General features: G+C 43.3%; 1 protein-coding gene across 5 annotated transcripts in view; it reads left to right on the top strand.

Annotated features, from left to right (window-relative positions):
- The first annotated feature begins 1,713 nt into the window (after positions 1–1,713).
- MICU1 (mitochondrial calcium uptake 1) overlaps positions 1,714–25,486 on the top strand; it is a 166,546-nt gene continuing 142,773 nt past the window's right edge. The window contains exons 1-3 of one of the 5 annotated variants that reach the window (XM_084845594.1): positions 1,714–1,876; positions 16,091–16,238; positions 21,999–22,135. Coding sequence is in view for 1 of the 5 variants with exons in the window: in XM_084845590.1 (XP_084701716.1) it covers positions 16,228–16,238 (11 nt within the window). In the remaining 4 variants the exon portion in view is untranslated. Of the gene's footprint in view, positions 1,877–16,090; positions 16,239–21,993; positions 22,136–22,707; positions 22,783–25,486 lie in introns of those variants that run through there. The other 4 variants (XM_084845593.1, XM_084845590.1, XM_084845591.1 and 1 more) reach the window with 4 other exon arrangements.

The following is a 25,486-nucleotide window of genomic DNA, read 5'->3' as shown; positions in this document are numbered from 1 at the left end:
AATCTCTCTCTCTCTCTTTTGCTTTCTATCCCACATTAATAATTGGTGGGAGAAAGGCTACCAAAAATGTTGTATTTTGATTTTGTATCCAAATTGTTTGTATGTTTATTTATTGTAAGGTGCCCAGAGAACTGTATCTTATGGAATGGCATACACATGTTGTCAATAGGTAAACAGTCTGCAATAACCCCATGCACACTTATCTGGGGGGAGATCCCATTAAGTTTAGTAAGACTTCCAAGTAAAGATGCATAGGCTGATAAGGCTGCAAACTATGCACACTTATATGGGAGCAATCCAACTGAACACAGCTGGAACTCCTGCTGGGTAAACATGCATGAGAGTGGGCGTGATCACTTGTGAAACACCGGATCATTGGTGAATGTGAGGGGAAAAACACAGAAGCTTCTTTGACAAATCCAGGTCTTATTCTCATGTACAAAGCTATGACTCTGACACGTTTATTTGGAAGTTAATTCTTTCCAATTTCAACAGGGCTAACTTGGAAACAAGTATCTTTAAAACTACAGCTTCAGCCACCGGAAGAACCCAAGAGTTTGCACACCCTCTTGGATGCAGCATTGGACTGCAATACACAAAAGCTACAAAGCTGCTTACAATGTTTCTTGGGACAAAACAACAACCTTGTGGCGAGTTGAAGACAATCACATTTATTGGGGTATAAGCTTTCGTCCACTTCATCAGATACATGAGGTTATCATGATTTGGCAGGCATAAATAACACATTGAGATATTTATATACCTGCCAACTTCATGCACCTGTGCCATTTGACAGGCGTATATACGCCAGTGGAAACTGGTGGCTCCAGTGTCAGTGGGGCAGTGTATCTGCTCTGGGTTTCAGTCAGAACCAGTTAAACACTAAGGGTGCAATCCTATGCAGATATCCAATGCAGGGCAGGAGAAGCACGGAGGGGATCGTTGCCTCTGTGCTTCTCCTGCCCTGCATTTTCGGCTAGACAGCTGGTTTCGGCTACCTAGCCGCAGGAGGGCAGAGTGGGGGAGGAGGTCGCTGTATGATACATAGGATGTGTCGTACAGGCATTTCCACCCTCCCCGCCCCCCAGAACGCCCCATTTTGGCCCCTCTGCACTCCTCTTGCAAGCGCAGAGCATGGGGCTGTTCCATGCTGCCTGCGAGGCAGTGCAGAACGGGGGGATGGTCAGTTCTCCGGGAACCGACCTCGGCAGGTTCCAAGAAAACCACATATCCTACAGCCGTCTAGCTGCTGACTAGTGGCCATAGGATCGCTCCCTAAAAGAGCTGTCCAAGCTGCTGAACACCTCAGATACCTCCTCTAGAGTTCTGACTGAAACCCAGAGTGGATTCACTGTCCTATGATATTAGAGCCACCAGCCTCCACTGACACACACATTTAGATAGATAGATACATAGATCTGCAAACTGAGGATAACACTTCATGCACCTGCTGAAAGAGTCCACGAAAAATGATATGCATGCGGGTGGGCGGCGGTGCAAGATAGTCTTTAAGGTGCTTTTGTTGCTTCGGCAGTAACAGGCTAACGCGGTTGCTCCTCTGCCAACGCTCAAGGCAAACCGCGGCTAACCAGGAACGGGCGGGAAAGCTTTTCTGAGGAGGAGGGGGTGAGGCCAGGCGCGCGAGGGAAAGAGCCCCGATGGCGCCATCACGCTGCGTCTGACGGAAAGGAGGAGGCGGCGCCGGGAGGCAGAGGCGGCGCCGGGGCCTGGCTCTCTAGCTTGCTGGGCTGAGGGGAGCCCCGCTTGGTTGCGCCGCCGCCGCCGCGCGTTCGTCTCGCCCTCTCGGGAGGCGCAGCGAGGGACGCGCGCGCGCTGCTCCGTTTGAGACCCAGCGCTCAACCTGCGGGCCCTTCAGGTAAGGCTGGGATGGGAGGAGATCCCCCAGCTGGGGCACAGGAAGACGGGAGGGACCTCCGGGCTTGTAGAGCATTCGCGTTATTAAACGCAGCCTGTCAGTGTTCGGAGAGCCTAACGCGCGCGCGTGTGTGTGTCTGGGTCTGGGGGAGGTCTCAAACGGGATTGGAAGTCGCGCCTGGAACGCCCGTCCCCAACTCGAAGGCGAGTGGGAGCTGTTTGAGGATGAGAAATAAAGGCGCTCTGCACATGGTCAAGGGGGCTCTTTTCCTTGTTTAGCCCAGGAACGGAGTTGATAGCATGGAAAGATAGCTTTGGAAACCCGCGCGTACTGCCCCCGCTTCTGTTGCGGTGTGGCGCAAATCAAGCCCTGACTGTCCTCTTTCTGTATCCGCAAATGTAGTACAAAGCTGCCTGGGTTTCTCCCTTCCTTTCCGCCGCCCTTCCGTGCTGGATGTTCGGGGATAGTTATTTCTAATGTGGGAAGTGGTTACCTGTAACGCATATCACCTTTGTAACTTGCTTCTACCTATAAAGCACGTCATCTATGTAAAACTTTAAAAAAAAAAGGCTTCTCACCTTGTCACATTTTTGGCCTCATTTCATTCGATCCCTCCTTTGCCACAACGTTGGTAGCTGGTCCTGACCCCCTTGATGTGTGACATATTTTTATAGATGGTCCCTGATGGTTATGAGTATGGAACTAGAAGATAATGATAGATTTGTAAAGCAAGGTGTACCCTGACTGCTAGAGACATGCTTGATAATGAGTGTGATGTTTAGTGTACGTTTGTATACATCAGTGTATTTATCTGCCTTCTGTGTGTCCTATCTGCCCTATCCTGCTACCTGGGTCGGTTTTCTGTTCAATATTCCGTAAGTGTGAGGTTAGTGGAAATTAGGAAAAGTGTGGCACATGGGCAGAACATGTTTGTTTTTTAAAATTCCAGTAACATCCCATTTCGGTTGTATTAAAACATTTAAAAGTTGAAATTGTTTTATAATGGTGACTGTGTTCATTTGACTTAAGATGCAATAATATCTTGAAGACAGAATCCTTTTGCTTCCTAAAGGAGAGACTGAGTGACCTATATCTACCCAAGCCTTCTTTAAGGGGCTCACAACAACAGCCTCCCCACTCCCTGCACCATAGAAAGCTTGTTTAAGCCAATTATCTGTTCTTATGGCATACAAGGAAAACACTTATATTAACAGCCCAGTGCTATTCATGTTTACTTGAAACTAAGCCCTAGTGAGCTCAGTGGGACTTCCTCTTTCGTAAGTGTGCTTTGGATTGCAGCCTTAATTGTTTAGAATTGTTTCTTTTTAATAAGTCTTGTATATTTCTTAACTATATGATAAATCTTTTACTAATGCTGTAGTGAGAAATGGCTCTGATAGGGTGCTGGAAAACACTATCTTGACCACAGTTAAACTAATGTGGATTCTGGCAGCTCCACCTTTTTTTTGTCACTATAGCTGCAATTTGATACAATTATAACTAAGGTGGCTAGACCTCCTTTGCAGTAGAGGGAGAACACTTTCTAGGTTATATGTGTACCCTAAAGTTATGTGTGGTAAATAATTCGGAGTGCGAATTCAGCAATATACTATTTTATTATGTATTTTATTCTATTTTTATCCCACCCTTCTCCAGGGAGCTCAGAGTAGGGATGTACGAAAGTCACTTACCTTTAACGAAATTTGATTCGCGGTGGGGGGGAGGCGCTCCGTCCCTCACTCCCGAAATTCTGGCCGGGGGGGAGGCGCTCCGTCCCTCCCCCCCGAAATTCTGGCCGGGGGGGGGGAGGCATCCATCCCTCCACCCCCGAATCCTGGCTGGCTGGGCCACAAATGGCGGCAGCCGTAGCCGCCGCCGTTTGCGTCCCTGCAGTCAGCCGTGATAGGCTACGTAAATGTTTATGTAGCCTATCATGGCTGAGTAAAAAAAAAAAAAAGCGCGTACGCAAATGGCAACACCCATGGGCGCCGCCATTTGTGTTCCTTATTTTGTCACGTCTAGTCTACGTAAACATTTACGTAGACTACGGCGAAAATAAGGGGAATGCAAATAGCGTAGATGCTACGCTATTTGCGTTCCCCTTATTTTCGCCATAGTCTACGTAAATGTTTATGTAGACTAGACGTGCCAAAATAAGGAATGCAAATGGCGGTGCCCATGGGCGCCACCATTTGCGTATGTACTTTTTTTTTTTTTTTTACTCAGCTGTGATAGGCTACGTAAACATTTACGTAGCCTATCACGGTATTTTTTAAAAATCTAGCCGTGATAGGCTATGCAAATCTTTACAAAGCCTATCATGTTTTGTTGTTGTTGTTGTTTTTTACTGGAAATGGCAGCGGCGGCAGCAGCCGGTCAGAAGACCAGCAGCTGCCGCCACCAAACTGCCGCCAAACTGCTGCTGGAGCCGCCACCGCCAGGAGGATTCGCCCAAGGTAAGTCCCGTCCCGGGGGGCGGGTGGGGGGTGCAGACCATTTCGCCAATAATTTCGGGGGGCCGAATGCGCTGGCATTCGGCCTCCCCGAGATTCATGGCGAAATTCTCTGACATCCCTAGCTCAGAGTGGCTTACATGACTACAGTATTTTTATCCCCACAACAACCTGTGAGGTAGGTTAAGTGGAGAGATAGTTGATGGCCCAAGATCAGCTAATGAGCTTCATTGCTGAGTGTGGATTTGAACTGGGCACTCCAGAGCCCTAGTTTGACACTCTAACTACTACATCACACTGACTTGCCAGATTTCAATCTTTATACCCTATCTTTCTATAAAATATTCAAGGGGGCTTGAACAGTAGTCAGGGTACAGCAACAGGGGAGGTACAAATGAGCTTATTGTAGGATTTTGTTTAATAGGTAACTGAAAATTAACTGAGAAGATGATTGTACCTTAGTCCTTGCATATAGACCAGGTTAATAAAGCAAGAACTAAGCATTAGCAGGAATACAAACAAACTGCATCCCTTGCTAGAGTTCCAAGCCATCTATAATATTTTAAAATCCCAAGGACCACAGATTCATTAGAGCAATCCTATCTGTATAGGGGCCGCCAATGGGAGGGATATGAAGTATTCCAGCTACAGGGCTGAAGTAGTTCTCTCCCCATGTTGGGAGCATGGGAGACCATAGCCTCTCCTTCACCATCTCATCAAATGTCACCTTTTTGTGCTCTGCTACACTGGGGCTCCAATAGCTAAAGACCTTTCTTTAGCCTTACAGAGGGGGCATGTGAGGTCAGATCTTCCTCTCTAAGGGTGGAGCTCTCTCTTTCTCTGCCCTTCAAGGGAGAGATTCCAAAAACTCTGTGCCTCTTGGGATGCCCTCCCACGGACCATAGGATTGCAGCTTAAATTAATCCAGTTGTGCAATGTTTTATTCTTTTGAAATATTTTTCTATGTAATAATCCAAGTTTTAACAGTTGGATGCCTAAAGAGATTGAAACAGCCCCCCATTGACTTCTGTATGTTTGACTTAAAATACTTTTTTAAAAAGTATGCTATGCTAGTTTTATATGCTGAATAAATATCTCAGTTGTTTTTTCAGTAGCCAAAATCATTTAAATATTTCAGCACACTTAATGTGGTTTAAAGCACACCTAGGGCGCAATCCTATGGGATGGCCATACACCTCCACACTTGGAGGCATACAGCCATCCAGTGCAGAGCAGGCGGATGGTGGAGGTGCTCTTCACCTCCCCACTCCTCCCGCTCTCTATTTTAGCTAGATGGGCTTTGTTGTCTAGCAGGGGTGCGTTGGAGGGGGAGGGAATGAGGCTGGAGAGGCCTGAGGATACAGTGTAACCTGGTCCCCTCCCTGCCCACCAGAAAGTCCCCTTTACCCCCTCTCTGAGGTCGCTTTTGTGACCTTAGGGAGGCAGCCGGCACAACTTTCTCTGCGCTGGCTGCGAGGGGAAAGGGGCATGGAGCATGGATTCCCAGCTCTGAGGTCAGAGCAGTATCTCCAACCTTAGATCCCGGAATCCAAAGTATCCTATGGCCTCCCAGATGCATCTACGGCCTATAGGATTGCTCTCCCCACTTGGGGTGCAGAACTTCAGACCCATGGGCCAAATCTGGCCCTCTGGGTTTCCCAAGAGGGCCATGTCCCCTTCCCCTGGCTCCATCCCCTTTCTCCCAATCATTTAGTGGTTTCCCGGCTTTCATGTAGTTCCCCCCCGCTTCTAAAAGGATAGAATGCCTCTCCTAAGGTTTAGTTACTGGCAGTAAGAACTTTAAGCTAAAATCTGCTGGCATTTTTGGTTTTTTGGTTCTGCTGCTTTTGTCTTTGGCCTCACCCTCCACTGGAATGCGGACCCTGAGAGTTTCTCCAAAATGGAATTCAGCCCTCGGGCTGAAGGAGGTTCTGCACCCCTATTTTAAATATTCAAATAAATTCAAAGCATTACTTGGAATACTTGTTACTAATACTTTTTATTGGAATACTTGTAAATATTTTAAGACATGACAACTGAATAGCATAGATGTTCTTACATTGTTTTAGTTTTAAGGAAAATAATTACTGCATTGAAAACTGTTAACATACTAATTTTAGTATGCCCAAAGAGCTATGCATTTATATTTATTATATATGCCTGCTTGCTTTCTAGGGGTAAGTCACCTGAAAAAAAATTAATTACAATTTTAAACTGCCCCATTTGTTTGATATTGTATCCATTTGTCATCTTTCTAATTCACTTTATGAAATGGTGCATTTTTAGAAATGGACATCTTTCCATAGGAAAAAAATAGTAGTGGAGAAGTTTCCATCACATATCACTGTGTAGTATGGACCACTGAAGGGCATTTCTGGCAAGTGATGGTATGTGACAGGGGATGTACTGGAGAAAGAGCTTTTGGTAGCATGACTGATTATATATCTAGTAAGAACATAAAAAGAAGAGCCCTTCTGAATCAGACCAAAGGCCTGTCTATTACATTATTCTATCTATTACATTTTCTGCAGTGGCTAATCAGATGCCTATGGAAAGCCCAAAAGTAGGAGATGAATACAAAAAGCACCCTCCTACTCATGTTCCCCAGCAACTGGTATACAGAGGCATACTGCCTCCAAAACTGGAGGTAATATCTAGACATTATGACTAGTAGTAATTGATAGTCTTATCCTCTGTGGATTTGCCAACCCCCCCTTGAAAGCCATCCAAGTTGGTTGTTGTTGTTGTTGTTGTTCAGTTGTTAAGTCGTGTCCGACTCTTCATGACCCCATGGACCATAGCACGCCAGGCCTTCCTGTCCTCCGCTGTCTCCCAGAAATATATTTGAGCTTCAGCTTCAGTATCTGTCCTTCCAATGAGCAGACAGGGTTGATTTCCTTTAGGATTGACTGATTTGACCTCCTTGCAGTCAAGGGGACTTGTAAGAGTCTATCCAAGTTGGCAGTCATCACTAAATCATGTGGTAGTGAATTCCATAGTTTAACTATGCACTGTGTGAAGAAGTGCTTCCTTTTATCTACCCTGAATCTTTCACCATTCAGCTTCGTTGGATGACCACAGGTTCTAGTATTATATCACCAATATGTATATGTCTGTTCACCTCTATAGTGTCTCCCCATATTTGCCTTCTTTCTAAACTAAATAGTCCCAGACGTTGTAACCCTTCCTCACATGGGAGTTGCTCCAGCCCCTTGACAGTTTTGGTTGCCCTTTTCTGCACTAGGTGTGTTATCAGAGCAGATAATACGGCAGAATGGGAATATTAGTTAAACTGGTACATGGCATATCACAACTCTGACCTTAATTCTGTAGCCCATATTGATCAGTTCCTTGCAAACATAGGAGTGCACACACAGCTCTTTTGTCAAACAAGGGTTTTCTCATTGACAGCACCGTCAGGGACCACTTTGTGTGGCCACTGCCATTGCACACACAGCATTTCATCATGACATCTCAATGTACCAGAAGACATTTCTCACATGGGAGCTCAAGATTGGGCAATTTGACCTTTTATATATGACACCATTAAAAAAAGAAAAGGAAAAAGCTTTCATCTAAATTAGGGACCAATCAGCTGCCACAACATTTTACAAATAAATTAAACGGCCGTCTTGACCAGAGCATAATTATCTGGCCAAAGCCTTTAGCCAACATACCTTCAACTTGCTGCTGTTGTACAGCTTCTGTTGGAGTTCAATTAGCAGGTCAGCAGTTTCACAAACCTAGTACTGTCATGTTGACCTTCTAAAGAAGTGTGAGCAGATGTTAAGGTATATGGAATCTCTTTTCTGAACCCTTGCAACTTAAATGTAGTGCAGAGTTGTGCCCCAACAGAACTTCACTTGGAGCCACTCAGTGGAGGGATTTTGCTCTTAGGACAAATTATGTAGAATTCCCCCTTTGCTTTGCAGCGTGTGCCTTGGTTTGAGTCATATGGAGCGATGTGTTCTAAACACATTTCTGTGCAGTTGCTCACTATGTGTGTACAGGTTTGGTCTCTATGTGTATAGGTTTGGTCTGAATCTATGATGAATGTGTTGCTGGTTCTGTATGAAGGCACAGGTTTGGATTAGATTTTCTGCTACATTCCCTCCCAGCTCTGGTACTAACCAAAGCATTCCTTAGTTGTGAATTTTTATGGTTATTTTAAAATTCTCACAGCTTGTTTGATAAACAGTTTACATTTCCAGTTTCATTTTTTAAAAAAAATCCATTTGGATTTTGCTATTATTATTATTATTATTATTATTATTATTATATTTTCTTGTCATCGTACACCTTGTGCATTATAGATTAAACATAGTTGTGCTGAAAATTCCTACATTTGTTTGTTGCGTCAGCAGCTTTTGTAAAGTGATGTCTTCTCTAGTCCTGACTTTCTTTCCTCCAGAACTAGGACCCTATTAGGGGAAGAAAGATAGCAGATGCCTTGCAGACAAACAGCTGCAAAATGCTTCTTCCTGGCTGTGGCTTTGGTGTGGCAAGGAGAGAGCACTTGACTTCCTCATCAGAAAAGAGTTACCAAGTTGTGACAATTTATAGTTACGTTGGCATTTCTTGTAAACCATTTTATGGTTAATGATAGCACACTGAAATGGATGGGCAGGGAATTTAAGAACATGTTGTAGAGAGCTTGAATATAAATGCTTGGAAATGCTTTGTGGCAGTTCCCCACCTCTATACTTGAGGTTTATGTATTTTAATAGCCTAGATGATATATTCATTTTTTGTTGTTGGGGATTCCTTTAAAGGATTATGGACTGGGCAGCCCCATCACTTTGCAAGTTAAGGTAGTTCGTAGGTGAATTACATAGGCTGGGTTTGCACGACACGCTAACCCACACTCAGTTTTGCATTAGTGTGTTCTCTAAATGCAGTGTGTTTTCCACAGGCTGGCTTGTTAACCATGCAATGTGACTTATTTTTCTCAAATAAGCTACCTTGAGAACCTTGAGATGGTTTGTTGTTCAGTTGTTCAGGGTGGTTAACAAGCCACATTGCATGGTTAACAAGCCACCCTGCAGAAAACACATTGCGTTCAGACACCACACTAACCAATGGTTCAACAAACAACCCACACTCAACCACTGAGTGTGGGTTAGCATGTTGTGTGAACAGCATAGTGTTTGTATATGAGTCTGACAATGGCTCTGGCTTCAGCTGCTTTGTAATGTGAATAGAAAGCTTAAATTGGGCAAGATACTCATTTGTATTACAAATGCCTCTCTTTGCGTAATCAGTGATATCAGATGTGTTAACAATACATAACTAGTTGGAGATGAATCAAAGGTGATTTGTCCTGCAGTCCGATACACCAGCATCCCCCAACCCAGCACTCCACACTTAGCTCGGAGAAAGTCCCACTGAAATTAGTGGGGCTTACTTCAGAGTAAAACTGCATAAATTTCTGCTGTCATGCTTACGTATGAAACTGCTTATACTGAGCAAACTTGTCTGCGCTGTGGGGAGTAAGAAACCAGTGTTCTAATTACGTCTTCATATAGAGTAGAAATGGTGACTGTCCTAATTAGACTGGTGTCTGGTGTGGTTTTGCTGTTGCAAAGAATAAGCAACGATGATTACTATGTCCTGGTCCAACTTATTAACTAAGAACTAATTAAATGAGTCCTCATGCGAAGAATTTCCTCAGACTGTTGTAAACTCTTGTGAAGTATTCCACACCAGCTTAATAACAACACCCCTTTCTCAGAAAAAGAAGCATGGTCACTATAATTGATGTTATTTTTTGTTACTTATAAGATTTGGGCCCACAGTCTGAGTCTGGGGTCTTCCTGAATGCAACTCTAGGGGCTTCTCAAAATACATAGACTATTAACCCATTTCAGCACCGAGTTGAAACAGTCTTATACAGGAAGCTGCCTTATACTGAATCAGACCATTGCTCCTGTCTCCTAGCTGAGCAGAGCAGAGGAAACTGCTCCTGATTTTCTAGGGGCTATACAAGCAAGCAAGCTCCCAGAGAGGGAGCAAACAGAGAAAACAGGAGTTTGGTGGGGGAGGTCAAGGGGGAGGCCCCTAACAATTTTTTAAAATTTCTTTTTCTGTTAACACACACTTCCATACCAGTGCGACTCTGTTATTAACCTTCAGTGAATAGAGGGCAAAGCACAGGCTATCCCAGTACAATCAAAACACTAGAAACATAAAGGGAATAGAGAGTATGGAAGGAAAAGACTCTCCAGTGGTCATGACTTGCAAGGTGTGTCAAATGTTTGTTTTCTCGCCTGAGATTAACATGGCCTATACATGTAATAAGTGGAAGTTGATTACACTGTTGGAAGAAAAAGTAAGAGGACTGAAGCTGCAAGTGTTGACCCTCCAGGGAATAAGATAAGACGAAGAGTTGTTAGACAGGACCGTGGAACTACAGCAGCAAAATGAAGTATAGAAGCTAGAAAAACAACAGCAGACTGAGGCAGAAAAGGAAAATGCTGAGGCGAGGCAAAATGAAGTAGAGGATACTCCTTGGAAAAGGGTGACAGGAGCAGAAGAACTAGAAGCCACTCTGCACCAGTGGAAGCAGTGGAACTATGGAACCATTTTCAGGTACTTGATGATGAGACTGGAGGACAGCCTGCAGAGGAAGAATTACAGGGGACCCCGCATAAGAGCGAGAAAGGCTGAGGGTCAGTCAAGGAGAGGCAATGATACCAAGGCCTACAACAACAAGAAGAAGAGTAGTTGTGGGAAACTCCTTGCTGTGTGGGATTGAAACTCAAGTATGTTGCGAAGACCCATGGACTCGCCAGGTATGCTGTCTCCCAGGAGGACTGATTAGAGACATGACTGAAGGGTTGCCTACACTCATGAAGCCCACTGACAGGTATCCCTTTCTTCTCATCCATGTGGGAACAAATGATACCTCCAAGCGGAGCTACGAAGAAATCACATCAGACTTTGAAGTTTGGGGAAGGAAACTCAAGAACTTTGGGGCCCAGATAGTTTTCTCATCCATCCTTCCAGTACTTAGAAGAGGGATAGCAAGGGAAAGAAAAATACTCCGGGTGAATGACTGGCTACAAAGGTGGTGCTGACGCGAGAGATTTGGATTCTGGGACCATGGGCTATACTTCCTGGAAGATGGACTGTTGGGAAGGGATGGGTTGCACCTCACAAGGGCTGGGAATAATGTGTTTCGGCACAGCCTGAAGAACAGCAGGAGGGATTTAAACTGAATTCTACGGGGAGGGAGATGTAAAGTTGGGGGAAAGAATGGATGAAGGCTCATGCACCGCAACAGAGAGAACAGCTCTAATAGTGCCCAATAATTGTCTTCAAAAACATGTAGGAAGAAGGCCAGACCATGAAGCACATGGTCTTCAGCATCTATATACTAATGCCCAGAGTATGGGAAACAAACAGAACGAACTTGAACTCTTAATACAGGAGGGAAATTATGACTTGATAGATGTAACTGAAACTTGGTGGGATGACTCCTATGACTGGAATACAGCAATGGAAGGATATAACTTGTTCAAAAAGAACAAGAGGAACAGAAAGGGAGGTGGAGTTGCACTATATGTTAAAAATACATATCTCTGCACAGAAATACAGGAGGAGGAGCTTGGTAGCCCCATTAAGATCACCTGGGTTAAAATAAATGCAGCAAAGAATAAAAGGAACATGGTGGTCGGAGTCTACTACCAGCCACCCAACCTAGGAGAGGACAAGGATGAAACTTTTGAAAAGCAAATAGCCATTGTTTCAAGGAAGCATGATGTAGTAATGGGGGATTTCAATTTCCCCGATATTTGTTGGGAGACAAATTCTGCAAAACATGGCCCCTCCAAGAAATTCCTGACTTACGTTGCAGATAACTTCCTCCTACAGAAAGTGGAGGAGGGAACTAGAGGATCAGCTATCCTTGACTTGATCCTAACCAACAGAAATGACTTAGTGGATAAAGTAGCAGTTCTAGGAACTCTGAGGGAAAGTGACCATGTTATACTTGAGTTCTTGGTTTTAAAGGAAGCAAAAGCTGAGTGTAGCCAAACATGCACCCTGGATTTTAGGAAAGCCAATTTTAATAAACTCAGAACAATGATAAGCAAGGTCCCATGGCAAGCAACTCTAATGAGAAAAGGAGTCCAAGATGGGTGGAAATTAAAAAAAAAAAGGAAATTCTCAAGGCACAATTAGAAACAATCCCAACAAGAAAAAAAGGTGGAAGACAACAGAAGAAGCCAGTGTGGCTTCACAAACAGCTTAGAGATGACCTGAAAACAAAAAAGGATGCATATAGGAAGTGGAAGGAAGGCCTAGCTACAGACGAAGAGTACAGGCAGGTAGCTGTATTGCAGGAAGTCTTGCTAGCGAGGGATGCTAAAAGCAACAAAAAGGCTTCCTTCAGGTATGTGCATAGTAAAAGAAAGAGGAAAGAAATGGTGATTCAGCTATTAAATAAGGATGGCAAAATGATAACAGATGACAAAGAAAAGGCAGAAGTGCTCAATTCCTACACTTAGACTCAGTCTTCTCCTGAAAGAGGGTCTATGACCCCCTGGCAAAGGCGAAGTACAGGCTGAAGAGGCAGGATTGCTGCTTGAGATTGATAGGCATATGGTCAAGGGACAACTAATTAGTTTGAATGAGTTCAAATGTCCAGGGCCAGATGAACTGCATCCTGGAGTAAGAAAGGAACTGGCAGAAGAACTCTCAGAACCACTGTCTATTCTCTTTGAGAAATCATGGAGGATGGGTGAAGTGCCAGATGATTGGAGGAGGACTAATGTTGTCCTGATCTTCAAAAAGGGTAAAAAGGAGGCACCTGGGAACTACAGACCAGCCAGTCTGACATCAATCCCTGGGTAAATTCTGGAGCAGATTATAAAGCAATCAGTCTGTAAGCACCTTGAAAACAATGCAGGGATTACTCGAAGCCAAGATGGATTTGTCAAGAAAAAATTCTTCCAGACTAATCTGATCTCATTTTTTTGATCAGTCCTTGTGGACTGTGGGAATGCTGTGGACATAATATACCTCAACTTCAGCAAAGCTTTCGACACAGTGCCCCATGATATCCTGATTAGCAAACTAGCTCAAAGTGGGCTAGATGAAACAATGATCAGGTGGATCCACAGTTGGCTACAGAATCGGACTGAAAGAGTGCTTATCAGTGGGATCTTCTCAAACTGGGGAGAGTTAATGAGCGGAGTACTGCAGGGCTCAGTCCTGGGCCCAGTGCTCTTCAACATTTTTATTAATGACTTGGAGGAGGAGGTGCAGGGAATGCTGATCAGATTTGCAGATGACACAGAATTGGGCAGGATAGCTAATACTTTAGAAGGCAGAAACAAAATTCAAAGTGATCTTGATAGACTGGAGCGCTGGGCAGAAAATAGCAGAATGAAATTTCATAGGGATAAATGCCAAGTTCTGCACCTAGGAAAAAGAAACCAAAAGCACAGTTACAAGATGGGGGATACTTGGCTCAACAACACTACAAGTGAGAAGGATCTTGGAATTGTTGTCGATCACAAGCTGAATATGAGCCAACAATGTGATGTGGCTGCAAAAAAGGCAAATACTATTTTGGGTTGCATTAACGGAAGCATAGCTTCCAAATGACGAGAAGTACTAGTTCCCCTCTACTCAGCACTGGTTAGGCCTCATCTGGAGTACTGTGTCCAGTTCTGGGCACCACACTTTAAGAAGGATGCAGACAAACTGGGAAAGGTTCAGAGGAGGGCAACAAAGATGATCAGGGGACTGGAAACAAAGCCCTATGAAGAGAGACTGAAAGAACTGGGCATGTTTAGCCTTGAGAAGAGAAGACTGAGGGGAGATATGATAGCACTCTTCAAGTACTTGAAAGGCTGTCACAGAGAGGAAGGCCAGCATCTCTTCTTGATCATCCCAGAGTGCAGGACACGGAATCATGTGCTCAAGTGACAGGAAGCCAGATTCCGGCTGAACATCAGGAAAAACTTCCAGACTGTCAGAGCAAAACGACAATGGAACCAATTCCCTAGGGAGGTGGTGGGCTCTCCCACACTGGAGGCATTCAAGATGAAGTTGGACAGCCATCTGTCAGGGAAGCTTTGACTTAGATTCCTGCATTGAGCAGGGGGTTGGACTCAATGGCCTTGTAGGCCCCTTCCAACCCTACTATTCTGTGATTCTATGATTCTATGATTCTCTCTCTTATTCAGTATTATAATTCCGCCTTCCCCAACCTGGTTCACTCCCACTGAGTTAGACTACAACCACCACTATCCCCAGCCAGCAGGCCAATGGGCATGCTGTGTGGAGTGATGGGAATTGTAGTCCAACACATCTGGAGGGCATTACGTTGGGGAAGGCTGGTCTATACTGGCAGTGGCCCTCCAGAATTTCAGGCAGGAGTCTTTACCAGTCCTACCTGGTGATTCCAGGGATTGAACCTTGGACCTTTGTATGCAAAGCATATGCTGCACCACCAAGCTTTGGCCCTTCTTTCTTAAGCCTTTCAGGACCAGACTGGCACAGCGCCATCATTGACACATCATCTAGGCAAGAGTAAAGCCTGGTCATACTGTGAAATGAGGTGACAGTATCCTCTGACTATAGTCTGACTCTGACTATATAGAGTGGGCTGTTCTGCTTCAGACTGCAGGTGGGGGAATCACATTTTTGAATACTTCTCTACATTAAAATGAAATCGAACAACTTCTTTAGAAGTAGTGAACCACCACAGAACGGTGTGGGCTGGGTTGTTTTTTTTACTTGCAGGAATTTTGTTAGTTTTTAAAAATGTTGAACCCACACCTGGAATCTGAAATCTTCGTATCCAGGATTTTACTGCTGCATTCTCCTGCATGTGCAGTCCAATCCTAAGAATGGGACACTTCTCTTGGCTCCTGGCTGGCATCAGCACCTGGCCTGCTGGGACTCGTGGAGCCCGAGCGTGGCTGCCAAGACCCCTGTCACTATCCCATTGGTTAAAAAAAAAAACACCACCTTTTAAAAAATGTTTGGACCTGGTGCTGATGATAAAAGTGCTGGCCTAAGCTATCACAGCCATCTTAATTTCCCATATGTCCCAGAGGCATTCTGGTGAAACTGAAGTGGGTACTGCAGGAGGGGCTTCAGACAGTGCTTTTCTTATTAGGGTTGGGCTGCTCATTGCAGGTGTGAACATTTTGTGAACACATAGATTTAGGGTGCATTCCTATGCATGTTTAGACTAAAAAAGTAGGTATTTTTCTGTCTAAACACACATAGGATTACACCCTTCCTGGCAGAACTTGCATCTTTTATTTGCCAGGCTTAGTCAGAAAATGGAATATAGATTCTATACATTAATTACTTTTCTTTCCTGATCAATAATTGGATTTTCTGCACATTGGGTTGGCCTGCCTTCATGAAATTATAGATAAATGCTTATCTGTTTGGACCAGAGGAGAATAATGTGTAACAACTGCATAATTATTTTTAAAGGTACAAACATAAAAAGATTCAGTTAGAAGCAGTGATGCACTTGTTAAATATGGAGAAAAGCATATATGAAGATTTCTCTAGATACTTCACTTTTTGTCTTACTATTATGGCTTTATCATTTTATGCTCATACTAGTTGTCTGAGTGCCAAACTACTCAATTTAATAGTAAATTAGCTCCTTAAACTGTAGTAGAATTTGCTGGGTGACTCTCTCGTAAGTAATTATAATGAATTAATCTCCTTAAATACAAAAAGTTAGTAGCACAGAAGACATCTGTTTCTTGGTTTGTTTTTCCCACAGAAACAAATGATCACAAGGAGTAATGCAGAACTAATCCTGTCTTATGACTGACACTGAAAAATCCAAGAAATAAGGATTTAAGCTTTAAGTACCAGTTTCAGCTGTAATGAAAGACTGCCAAATTCATCCAGGAGAAAATGACACCCAGGTACTCATGTGGTTCTGTGACGTGTGTTTTGATACTTGCTCCTTAATGCCTACAGTCAGAAAGAATATATCACATGAGAAAAATAAAATCAAAGTATTCTAGTGTCAATCAGCCAAAACTTTTGTTGGTTGACCAGTGCTTTACTGTGAAATACTGAAATAGTACCAGGGATTTTAAGCCGCCTTCGTGTCCTATAAATTTAGGTTTAGTTTTATGAAGCCCTTGGAGTTGCGGTTTTTGAGTGGGTGTGTACTGGAAAAGGTGTCTTCTCCAGGCCATAGCAGCCTCTGTTCAAGCAGAAGAGTTAATAAGTATGCCTGGTTGAAAATAGGAATAAAATCTTGGCTTCTGCCATTCATGTTTCATGCCTGGGACTGAGGCTGATGATAGGTGGTGAGTCTGTATGCATAACAGCTGAAGAATATTCACTGTGCGATGGCAACAATATAGGTGTCTGATGGGAATCAGGTCATGTGTTAGATGGAGTGATGGCTTTCAAGCTACATTTCCTTGGTTTCTGTTCTCAGACAAATGGAATTTCCCACTTGGTTGGAATTAATATGATGAAATATTAGCCTGAGCTCTGTCAAAGAAATTACTTGGGTACAAAATTTCATTTTATTTCAGAAATCTAATTCAGATTAATAATACAAGTACTATGGGTAATGTTTTATCTAGTGATGCTGAAAAAATGTCAACTTGAGTGAAAGTGGCAGTGAGGTAATCTCAGAAAAGACAGTCTGGGCAAGTTAGCAGTAGCAAGAAGAGGCTGGCATATTCTGCAAATATTTTACCAATATTTTCTCTGTGCTGCCACTTCATTGTGCATGAACGTAGATTCCATCTGGATTTTAATGTGCCTCTCACCTGTGGTACTTGCTCAAGGGGAAATGGAAACAGGCCTGAGTTGTTGTGCCCAAGACTGACCTAAATTGAAAAGAGGTTAAGCTTAGATTGCTTCCTGGATCCACCACATGGGATTTGACCATTGTGATGGATGTATCAGGTAGAGCAGATGCTATGCTTGTTTGCTTTTCTTGCCTGTTACCCTGCTTTTCTAACCCTCCCCTACATTAAAAATATTCATAAACCAAAAGGTGCTGCACCTGTGCACAATAGCCCTGTGTTCAGCTAATTCACAAAGTCTGTTTCTTTTGCTTGAGAATCATCCAGCATTGCTTGCAGCTATGCTAGTTTTATGCTATCAAGGTAAGTGCGGTTGCTAGATCTCTTTAATAGCCCTCTAGCTATGAAAGACAATGCAGCCATGGCTTCTCTTGCCCTGACCCTTCCCTCTTTGCTGTGGGGCAGATAGACTTGTCTTGTTCCAGCAGTCAGGAAGGTGGATTGTTGGACTGGGGGAAGAACAGGGCAGATGAATCCACAGTTGCATTCTCTTTTGCAGCTGCAGGGCAGTTAGAGGTGGTTCTCCAAGTAGTTCCCTGGCAGTCTTACTAGTAAGACTCTTTTATTTGAAAAAATAAAGGGGAGGGGTATCTAGAAGTTTGATATACAGTTATACTCCACCCTTGTATTCTCTGGGGCAATAGTTGGGGACACAGGCAAAATTAGAAATGGAAACCTGGGAAGAAGCAAACAACAAAAGGTAAATACACTGCTTACAGTGCAGACTATCTTCTTATGAAATACAGTAGAGATATCCTGCAATATAGACAAAGCCTCAAAAATGAGTGTGTTGTGATTTTAAAAGCTTTGAAAGGGCTTATATGGATCTGCTCTTCAATCTTTTTAAAAAACTCTGCCATCCTCTTTGTTCATTTCTTTCATCCATGAGGACTAGAAATGTTTAAAACATACCTTTCAAGAAGAAACTTGCTTGTGGTCGTAAATCAACTAAAATTATACAAAAATATTGAATGTTTCATTTTCTGGAATAAAAAGTCAAATGGTGATTACTTTTAAAAATGTTGCATGTACTCTGCTTGCCTGTCTGCTAAAACTAATTGGCTCCCAAATTCTAACAGAGATGAGGATGCATCTTTCCAAAAGTTTGTCGTACACGGCATCTAGTGCAATGGAGCCCTATTGCTGATTAGCTCCCCTGGGTACAGCTGTAGTACAGTTATCAGCCTCTTTGATCTGTCACTGGATATGAGTCTAAAAAGGAGGATGGCATTTTCTATAGTAATTGATGACATATTAAACCTAGTGGGTAAATCAAAGTGATGCACTGGATTTTTTTAAAAAATAGGATTTGAAGAGTGGCTGTAACTTGGGTCATCTACAGTTAAAAGTAGTGGAGCTGGGAAAAATTGCTGACTGATGCTTTGTGAGAGCTACCGTCAGTCAGAATAGATAATACTGGGCTAGATGGATTATCTGATGCAATCCAAGGCACTCTTTATACTGCCAGCAATTAGATATGAGCTTTTTGTGAAACACTTAGCAATTTCATTCTTCTCTTTCTCCCTATCTTCTCCATCACCATCCCTATATATATCTCCGTATATTATGATTTAAATATCTATATACTAGAGCTACTGTAGAATAGATGAAAGCTAAGAGCATGGGCTTGGTGGCTAAGCAAAAATCTGTGCTCATTTAACCCATCTCTTAACTGGGAGTCCGAGTTTTTGCTCATCATGTTTGCCCTGGAGAGTGCAAGGTACCCAGGCTTCCTCCTAATCTTGGAGGTGCAAGGGGGATGTGGTGATTCCTGATGACTCTGAGGAAGCTTGAGTTTTATTTTGGCTATGTAAGCCAAAGCAAGCGTCAGTTCTCTTCCCCTTCCCCACCTGCTAGCCTGCTCCAATCTGGGGAGCAGGGGAAGAGATGGAGGTGTCTTCGTTTAGCTCCATTCTACCTTCCCAGCTCTGAGTTGGATTGGGGAACAGGAAATTGTCTTTGATCTTCTGCACTTTTTCAGAGGTCTTATCCCTGGCACACTGCTGGAAGGATGGTGTGACCTACCCCTCCCTCAAGTCTGTCTGCCTGCCTCTGCTTTGGGACAGCTGTCCTCACTGTCCAACAAGCTTGAGCCCCTAAATTTACTAGGTAAAAGAGACACCCAGTATGCCTAATTGGTTCCCTTTACTCAACCAGGGGACGTATCCAGGAAATATGAATACTATTGTTAGAGCAGGAAGATGAACAAGATGTTGGATTTAATTTGTTTTTAAAGTTTATTTAATATAAGAGATGTTATATCTTATAATTAATCACTTAGTTCTCAGCCTTACCCTGCCTACTCTACCCCTTCTAACTCCTGTTCCCACAACCCCACTATCTAGATGTAGCTTCATCAAACCCTAAGGCCCTATCTCCAAGCCCTAGCTCAATCTAACTATCAAACTGTCTGCTCCTGCCTTTTATAAACTCTGTCTCTTCACACACACACACACACAAGCCCCTCCTACCTTTCAATCACTTTCTATTAATCAATTAACCCTAACTTACCTGGGTTCTATTTAACACAGAAAACACATATAAACATTAAGGTAGACTCCACATGGCAAGCGTTGTGATTTTGTCACAGATGGGTATGGGTTATATGATCATGAACCTACATAGAATCCAAGAAACGCTTCTGTTTGGACATGTATGCATTGGCCCTATGCAGATAGTAGAAGCTGAAACACAACAGTTTCTTTGCATTGTGGAGAAGAATGGGTTTGAGTCTATCTTTGTTTTAATTCTTCAGAACTTGGATTCTTCAGTCCAAATATTCTGAATGGAACTCTTTCAGAAATCTCTCTGCAGTTGCCTTTGCTACCATTGCTTTTGCTTCTTTCCTCTTCCTGTTTTGCAAATTCTGAAATCCCAGTATGAGGAAAAAAAGAATAAGGGCATTGAGTCTCTTGAACTATTTTGAACTACCTAGAAGTTCACTACTGATTTTGATGAGATCTGGACGAGTTTACAGATTGAGGCTAAATATTGTAAAGTATGTTGGGGAGGGCAAGTATTCTCTGTTCTAAAGAAAAATTGGCTGTATTTTATGTTGGTTCTTTACCAGCCTTGCTGGATTTGTTCTGTTACTATCCATCATCGCCATGTGTGTTCCTAATATTTAGGAATGTATGAATGTTAGCTGCTGGAGGCTAGCTACTGCTGGAGGTATCTCTGCAGGCAGGTGATTGTGACCCTTTTTTAAGCCTAGGGGGCCTCATTGCCTGTGACAAGTGTATGAGTGATATTCACCAAAATGGATATGCTTTATGCCTTGCCTGTATGTGCAAAGCCAGTATGGTGTGTTGCATTTGGACTGGAGAGACTTGGGTTCAAATCCCCTCTTGGCAGTAAATCTACCTAGTTGACATGGTGCCGTTCTGACTCTGCCTAATCTACCCTACAGGGTGGTTGTGAGGTTAGCTCACCACCAGTGTCCTAAGGAAGAGCCCCTCCCCCTCACAGGATGGGTAACCAACCTCTATGCATGCTACCTTGAGCTCCTAGGAACCAGGTTTGAAACAAATGCGATAAAATAAATATACATGCCCCTGTGCCAGCATGGCCTAGGGTGGGCTTTCAGTGCCAGGGCTCTGCTCTAGAATATGAGAAGAATTAATGCAGAGAACCTTGGAGAAGATACCAAAGACCTTTTCTTTTCCGTGAGTAACCACAACTAGCTTCCTTGCCTCTGATATTAAAGGGAAGGACTTGAAATTCCCTGGGTATGACTGGAGCCCTGCATTTCTGCTTTGTTAGGAATGACCCTTGTCAAAAGTTTCCTTCCTTCCTTCCTTCCTTCCTTCCTTCCTTCCTTCCTTCCTTCCCCCTCACTCCCCAGTCTGCTTTCTCCATCAGAAGCATCTTTACTGGTTCGTGTACACACCAGTGATGACTTTTGAGGAGGAAGCTGCTGCTAGGGAGTGGGGCGCTCCTTGTTTTCCCCATGGCTTTCCTGTCTTCAGGGAAAGCAATTGAAGAAGCTGCTTTGATCTGCTCTACTGTAATGCGCTTTTGATTCTGATCTCTGAGGCTGACCAAAATAGGCTTCTTGCAGGAGCTGCAGTGCAGGGGCCCGAGTCTTGCTGCAAAATAACTCAACAGCTGCTAAATGGGTAGGGAGGAGCTCCTTTTAGTTGCTTGCCTCTTAAGAAAATAACACACCCCTTCTGCTACTAGAGGGTGCTTGCTTTTAGAGGGACCCATTCTCATATTGTGCCCTAATGCAGCATCTCTGGAGTCTGCTCAATTGACAGATTCTTTGCTCTCCCCAGGGTTAGCCCTTTCTACTGCTGTGCTCTTTCTTCCCTGCTTTCCTCCTTGGGAAAGCCACTTGTACTAATTTGCTTGTGGTAATTCTACTTATAGTGAGCTTTCAGAATTTGCCTTCCCAGACTGTATAATTTTGTTGTGATGCTGTACCCACCCCCCACCCCCTGGCAATAAAGTGATTGTCTGGGCCACTGCACATGTAATGCTGCTGATTGCTTAACCATGGTAAAGAAACAGGAAGCAGGCTGCAGGATTCTTCCCCTTCTGGAGTTTAGATTCACCCTGCACTGCCTTACCGATGTAGTTTTCACAAGCCATTGATGAGTTTTAACCACAGTTCTGCTTAACCCAAGATCTGAAACTGCAGTTGGTTTCAGATCCTAGCATAAGTGGGGACCTTGGTTAGCTCTAATCATGGTTAGTCTCTGCAGGAGAAAATTAGTTCCCTTGAAGGGAAATAAAGGAGAAGGAGCAAGCAATCCAGCAGCTCACTCCGGGTTATTAACCATGGTTAAGTAGATTGCCAGTGTAACTGTGCACTTTGTCATATACTCAATGTATTTTATTTATTTAGCACAGGTATAGCCCACCTTTCTTCCATCTGGAATTCAAGGTTGTATACACTGGGTTCCCCATGAGTCTCCCAACCCAAGCTGCTTAGTTTCAGCAAGGTGGCTGCAGCCAGTGCCCTCAGACCATGTCCTGGGACTTCACAGGTACTATGTACATTATGACAAACGTCAACAGTATTGACTGCATTGTTCCCTTGTGTAGACTTGCTACATATGTATCTGCATACAAACACATTACAGGCACATTTTCAAAGTTAAGAAATTGAGTCTGCAACTCTCAGATAAAAAGCGTACGCTCGAAACCTCTGTCCAAATTGGTGACGGTCTTGTGTTTTTCAAGCTTGTATTGACATAGTTTGCCAGCGTTGACTTCAAAAGCAATAGGGGCTTTGGTGTTATTGGAAGACTTAAGAAGTAATCTTATAAAGTGCAGAGCTGCCTGCCAAGCAGCTGGGATAAAGGGGCCAAGAGTGCATAATGTATTGTCAGACCTATGATGAAGAATGAGCAAATTGGACAGAGACAGAGACCTAGTGAAAAATGCTGTGTGTGAATAAATGATGGTGCATAAAACTCCTTTTTAAAAATAGCATGTTACTGACGAAGCTCACTGACTGCTTAAGAAAGATATATTTTTTTAAAAAATCTCCCTCCTTCTCAGTAAAAAAAGTGGTGGCTTTACAAAAATTGTTTTCCTGCTCGCATAATTGAAATTACTATCATTCGCTTCATTCAGCATATGAATCTGTTTTTGAAGGCTCAACTCATTCACATTTCTTCAAACATGATAGGTAGGAGAATGGGGGGGGTTGAGGAAAATGTGCGGGAGAGAGACAGACGAGTATTTGGTGTACAGGGAAAAGACCAGTGTCACAAATGTTACTGTGAAAGCTGTGACTAGTTGTGTTGCTCAACTAACACCTCGCCTTTTCTCTCATCTTGTAACTTGTTTTCTTCTGCCAGGTTTCCCATCTTTCCCCCACATCTAACTTCTAAAGCTGTATAGGTTCTTCCTGTGTCTCGAGTACCTTTACTCTACTCCACAAACTCCCCCTTTCTCATAGCTTTTATGTTGGAGTCTAGTATTTGTCTCATTTTTTTGTGTGCCATTTCAGTTCAGATGTTTTATTTGAACCCAATTCTTCCTTTTACTATTTCCTTGGGTTTCTCTTTTTGGGTGGCTGACTACTTAAGTGGTCTATCTAATTTATGCCAAGGTCTTCAGACTGATAGAGCAGCGGTGGGTAACCTTTGGACCTCAAGATGTTTTGGCCAGAACTCCCATCAGCCTTAGCCAGCATATGGCAAGGGCTGTTATAGACCAAACAGACTGTTGTAGACCGAACAAGGGAGTTGTAGACCAAAAATCTGGAGGGCCACAAGTAGTTTGCCCCTGTACCAGAGGTTCTGTCAAACTTACATTAATCTTTTGAGATGTAAATGTTACAGGCAAGAAATACACTAGTTAAAGTCTTACTCTTGGTTTGCAGAGACATACTGTGGATACATGTAGTAGGCTATGTAGGTGCAACTTGGGTGTTCTTTTTGGCAACGCCCCCCCCCCCCGAATGCTAACACTAGGTGTAGATGAAATGTTCCCCATCTCTTAGATAAAGAGACTGGCTTGCATGTTCCCTTCCCCTCCTCTTTGGACAAATTTTCTTCCCTATTTCAGCATTAACCATGGTTTAACATTACATTTGCATCAAGTTTCTATATTACCTTTAAAAACAGAGTTTGGACCAGGGCTAGAGCCTAGCTGCACATGATAAGTATGGTAAATGTGGTTAATAATGAAATGGGGAGAGGTGGCAATTTGGGAATGAGAGTTTTGGATTGTGAAAGCCCATTGGTTGCTTCCCATTTCTTAACCATGGTTAAGAGATTAGGAAACCTTATGCCTACACTGGGCCTGTGCAGTATGGTGGTTTTATTTTTGTCTTGGAAATATGGCAACTTCTGTTCAGTAAAAAGAGACTTCATTCTGAAAAGTCTGTAAAATTCCCTTACATACTTTCAAGTACAGAATTTCAGTAATCTGTGCACAGTAGATGGTGGCTTTGCTTTAAAAGGTTGGCACCTGTGGGTATTCTGCAAGATGGAAACAGAACATCTCACAGCAAAGGTGCTGACATATTGGAGTCATTATTATTTCAACGGTTTCCATTTTTGCAGTTCCCACAGGTGCCTCTTAAATAGATTGTTGTTGCGCTTGGACACAATGTTTCCACTGTAAAGTCTTCACGTTTAAATACCACTTAGATCAGTAGCCAGCTTTCCACTTTTCTTTCTACAATCATATGGCCATAAACAAAATTTTGTGGGTTATAAAAGATGAGGTTTTTTTAAAGGATGTCTTAATCACAGATTAATCCTAATGAGGAGTATTAGCCAATCTTGCCACTTGTACACTCTCTAGTTCACGCTTCTGAATTGAAGTTGTGTGTTTTTTTCCTTACCCAGCTTTTCTGTCTTAGGCAAAATGAACTCCCTTTATCCACAGTGTGTATTTCAATGTCTTTCTGCTTGTAAACATATTGTATGCAAATGGAAACTAAAGGTTGTTTTGAGAGTCAAAATTGATACTAGGGAGGCGTACTGGGAAGAAACTGGAAAAATACGAAGATATCATAACTGCTACCTTGATAGAGGCACACCAGTGTTTTCAGGTCTCTCCATCCTGGAAGACAGAAGGGATTTAGGCAGCATCTCTTCTTGTTTTGTCACTTTCTTGTCATACTCCATAGTAATAGTAGGGTCATGACATGAGTGCAAGATAAACGTGTATGCCACTAGACTGGGGTCAAGCTTTCTAATTTCACAGCTGGTGCTGCAGCAAATACCTGTGCAATATAGGTTAAGGCAGCCTTCTCCCCAACCTGGTACCCTCCAAATGTGATTGGATTACAACCTCCATCATCCCTGACCATTGGCTGTGCTGGATGGGGCTGATGGGAGTTGTCATCCCAAACTTTGGCAAGCATCAGGTTGGGGAAGGCTGGGTTAAGGATTTGTATTGCCAGGATTCAAACCAGGAGCTTACTGGGCAGTGGTGGTCCCTTTTTGAGGCTATGGACTGAGGTAGTATTGTTCTATCTGCCCTGTCCTGTCCATTAAAGTTTTTAATCCGGCTTGTGAGCAGCAGTCAGAATCTGGCTTTGCAGTGGCTTTCTGGTCTTGCCCCAGATGTCAGTGCTTGTCAGTTGTCTTTCGTGCTCCTCTCTCAATATTATGCTTTAGAGTGTTGTGCTTTAGAGTGTTACTGCCTAGAGATGTAAAATTTCTGGAAATTTTGAAGCCATGGAAATCCCCCCAGTTTTTTAATGTTTTTTTTTCTGGAAAACAATGGAAATTTGGCAGGGGAATGGGAAAAAAGCAATACTTACTTTTTTAGTGCTCTTTACAGATGTAAACTTAATCTTTTGCTTCGTCAGCTCCCATCAGCCCCAGGGAGCATGGCCCATGGTCAGGAATGCTGTGTGCTGTCCTCCGGAT

The sequence above is a fragment of the Heloderma suspectum genome, chromosome 3 (assembly GCF_057233095.1).
Source record: "Heloderma suspectum isolate Gila_16-S chromosome 3, 16-S_ref, whole genome shotgun sequence".
NCBI classification, from domain to species: Eukaryota; Metazoa; Chordata; class Lepidosauria; order Squamata; family Helodermatidae; genus Heloderma; species Heloderma suspectum.
This window is presented reverse-complemented; position numbering and strand designations above follow the sequence as displayed.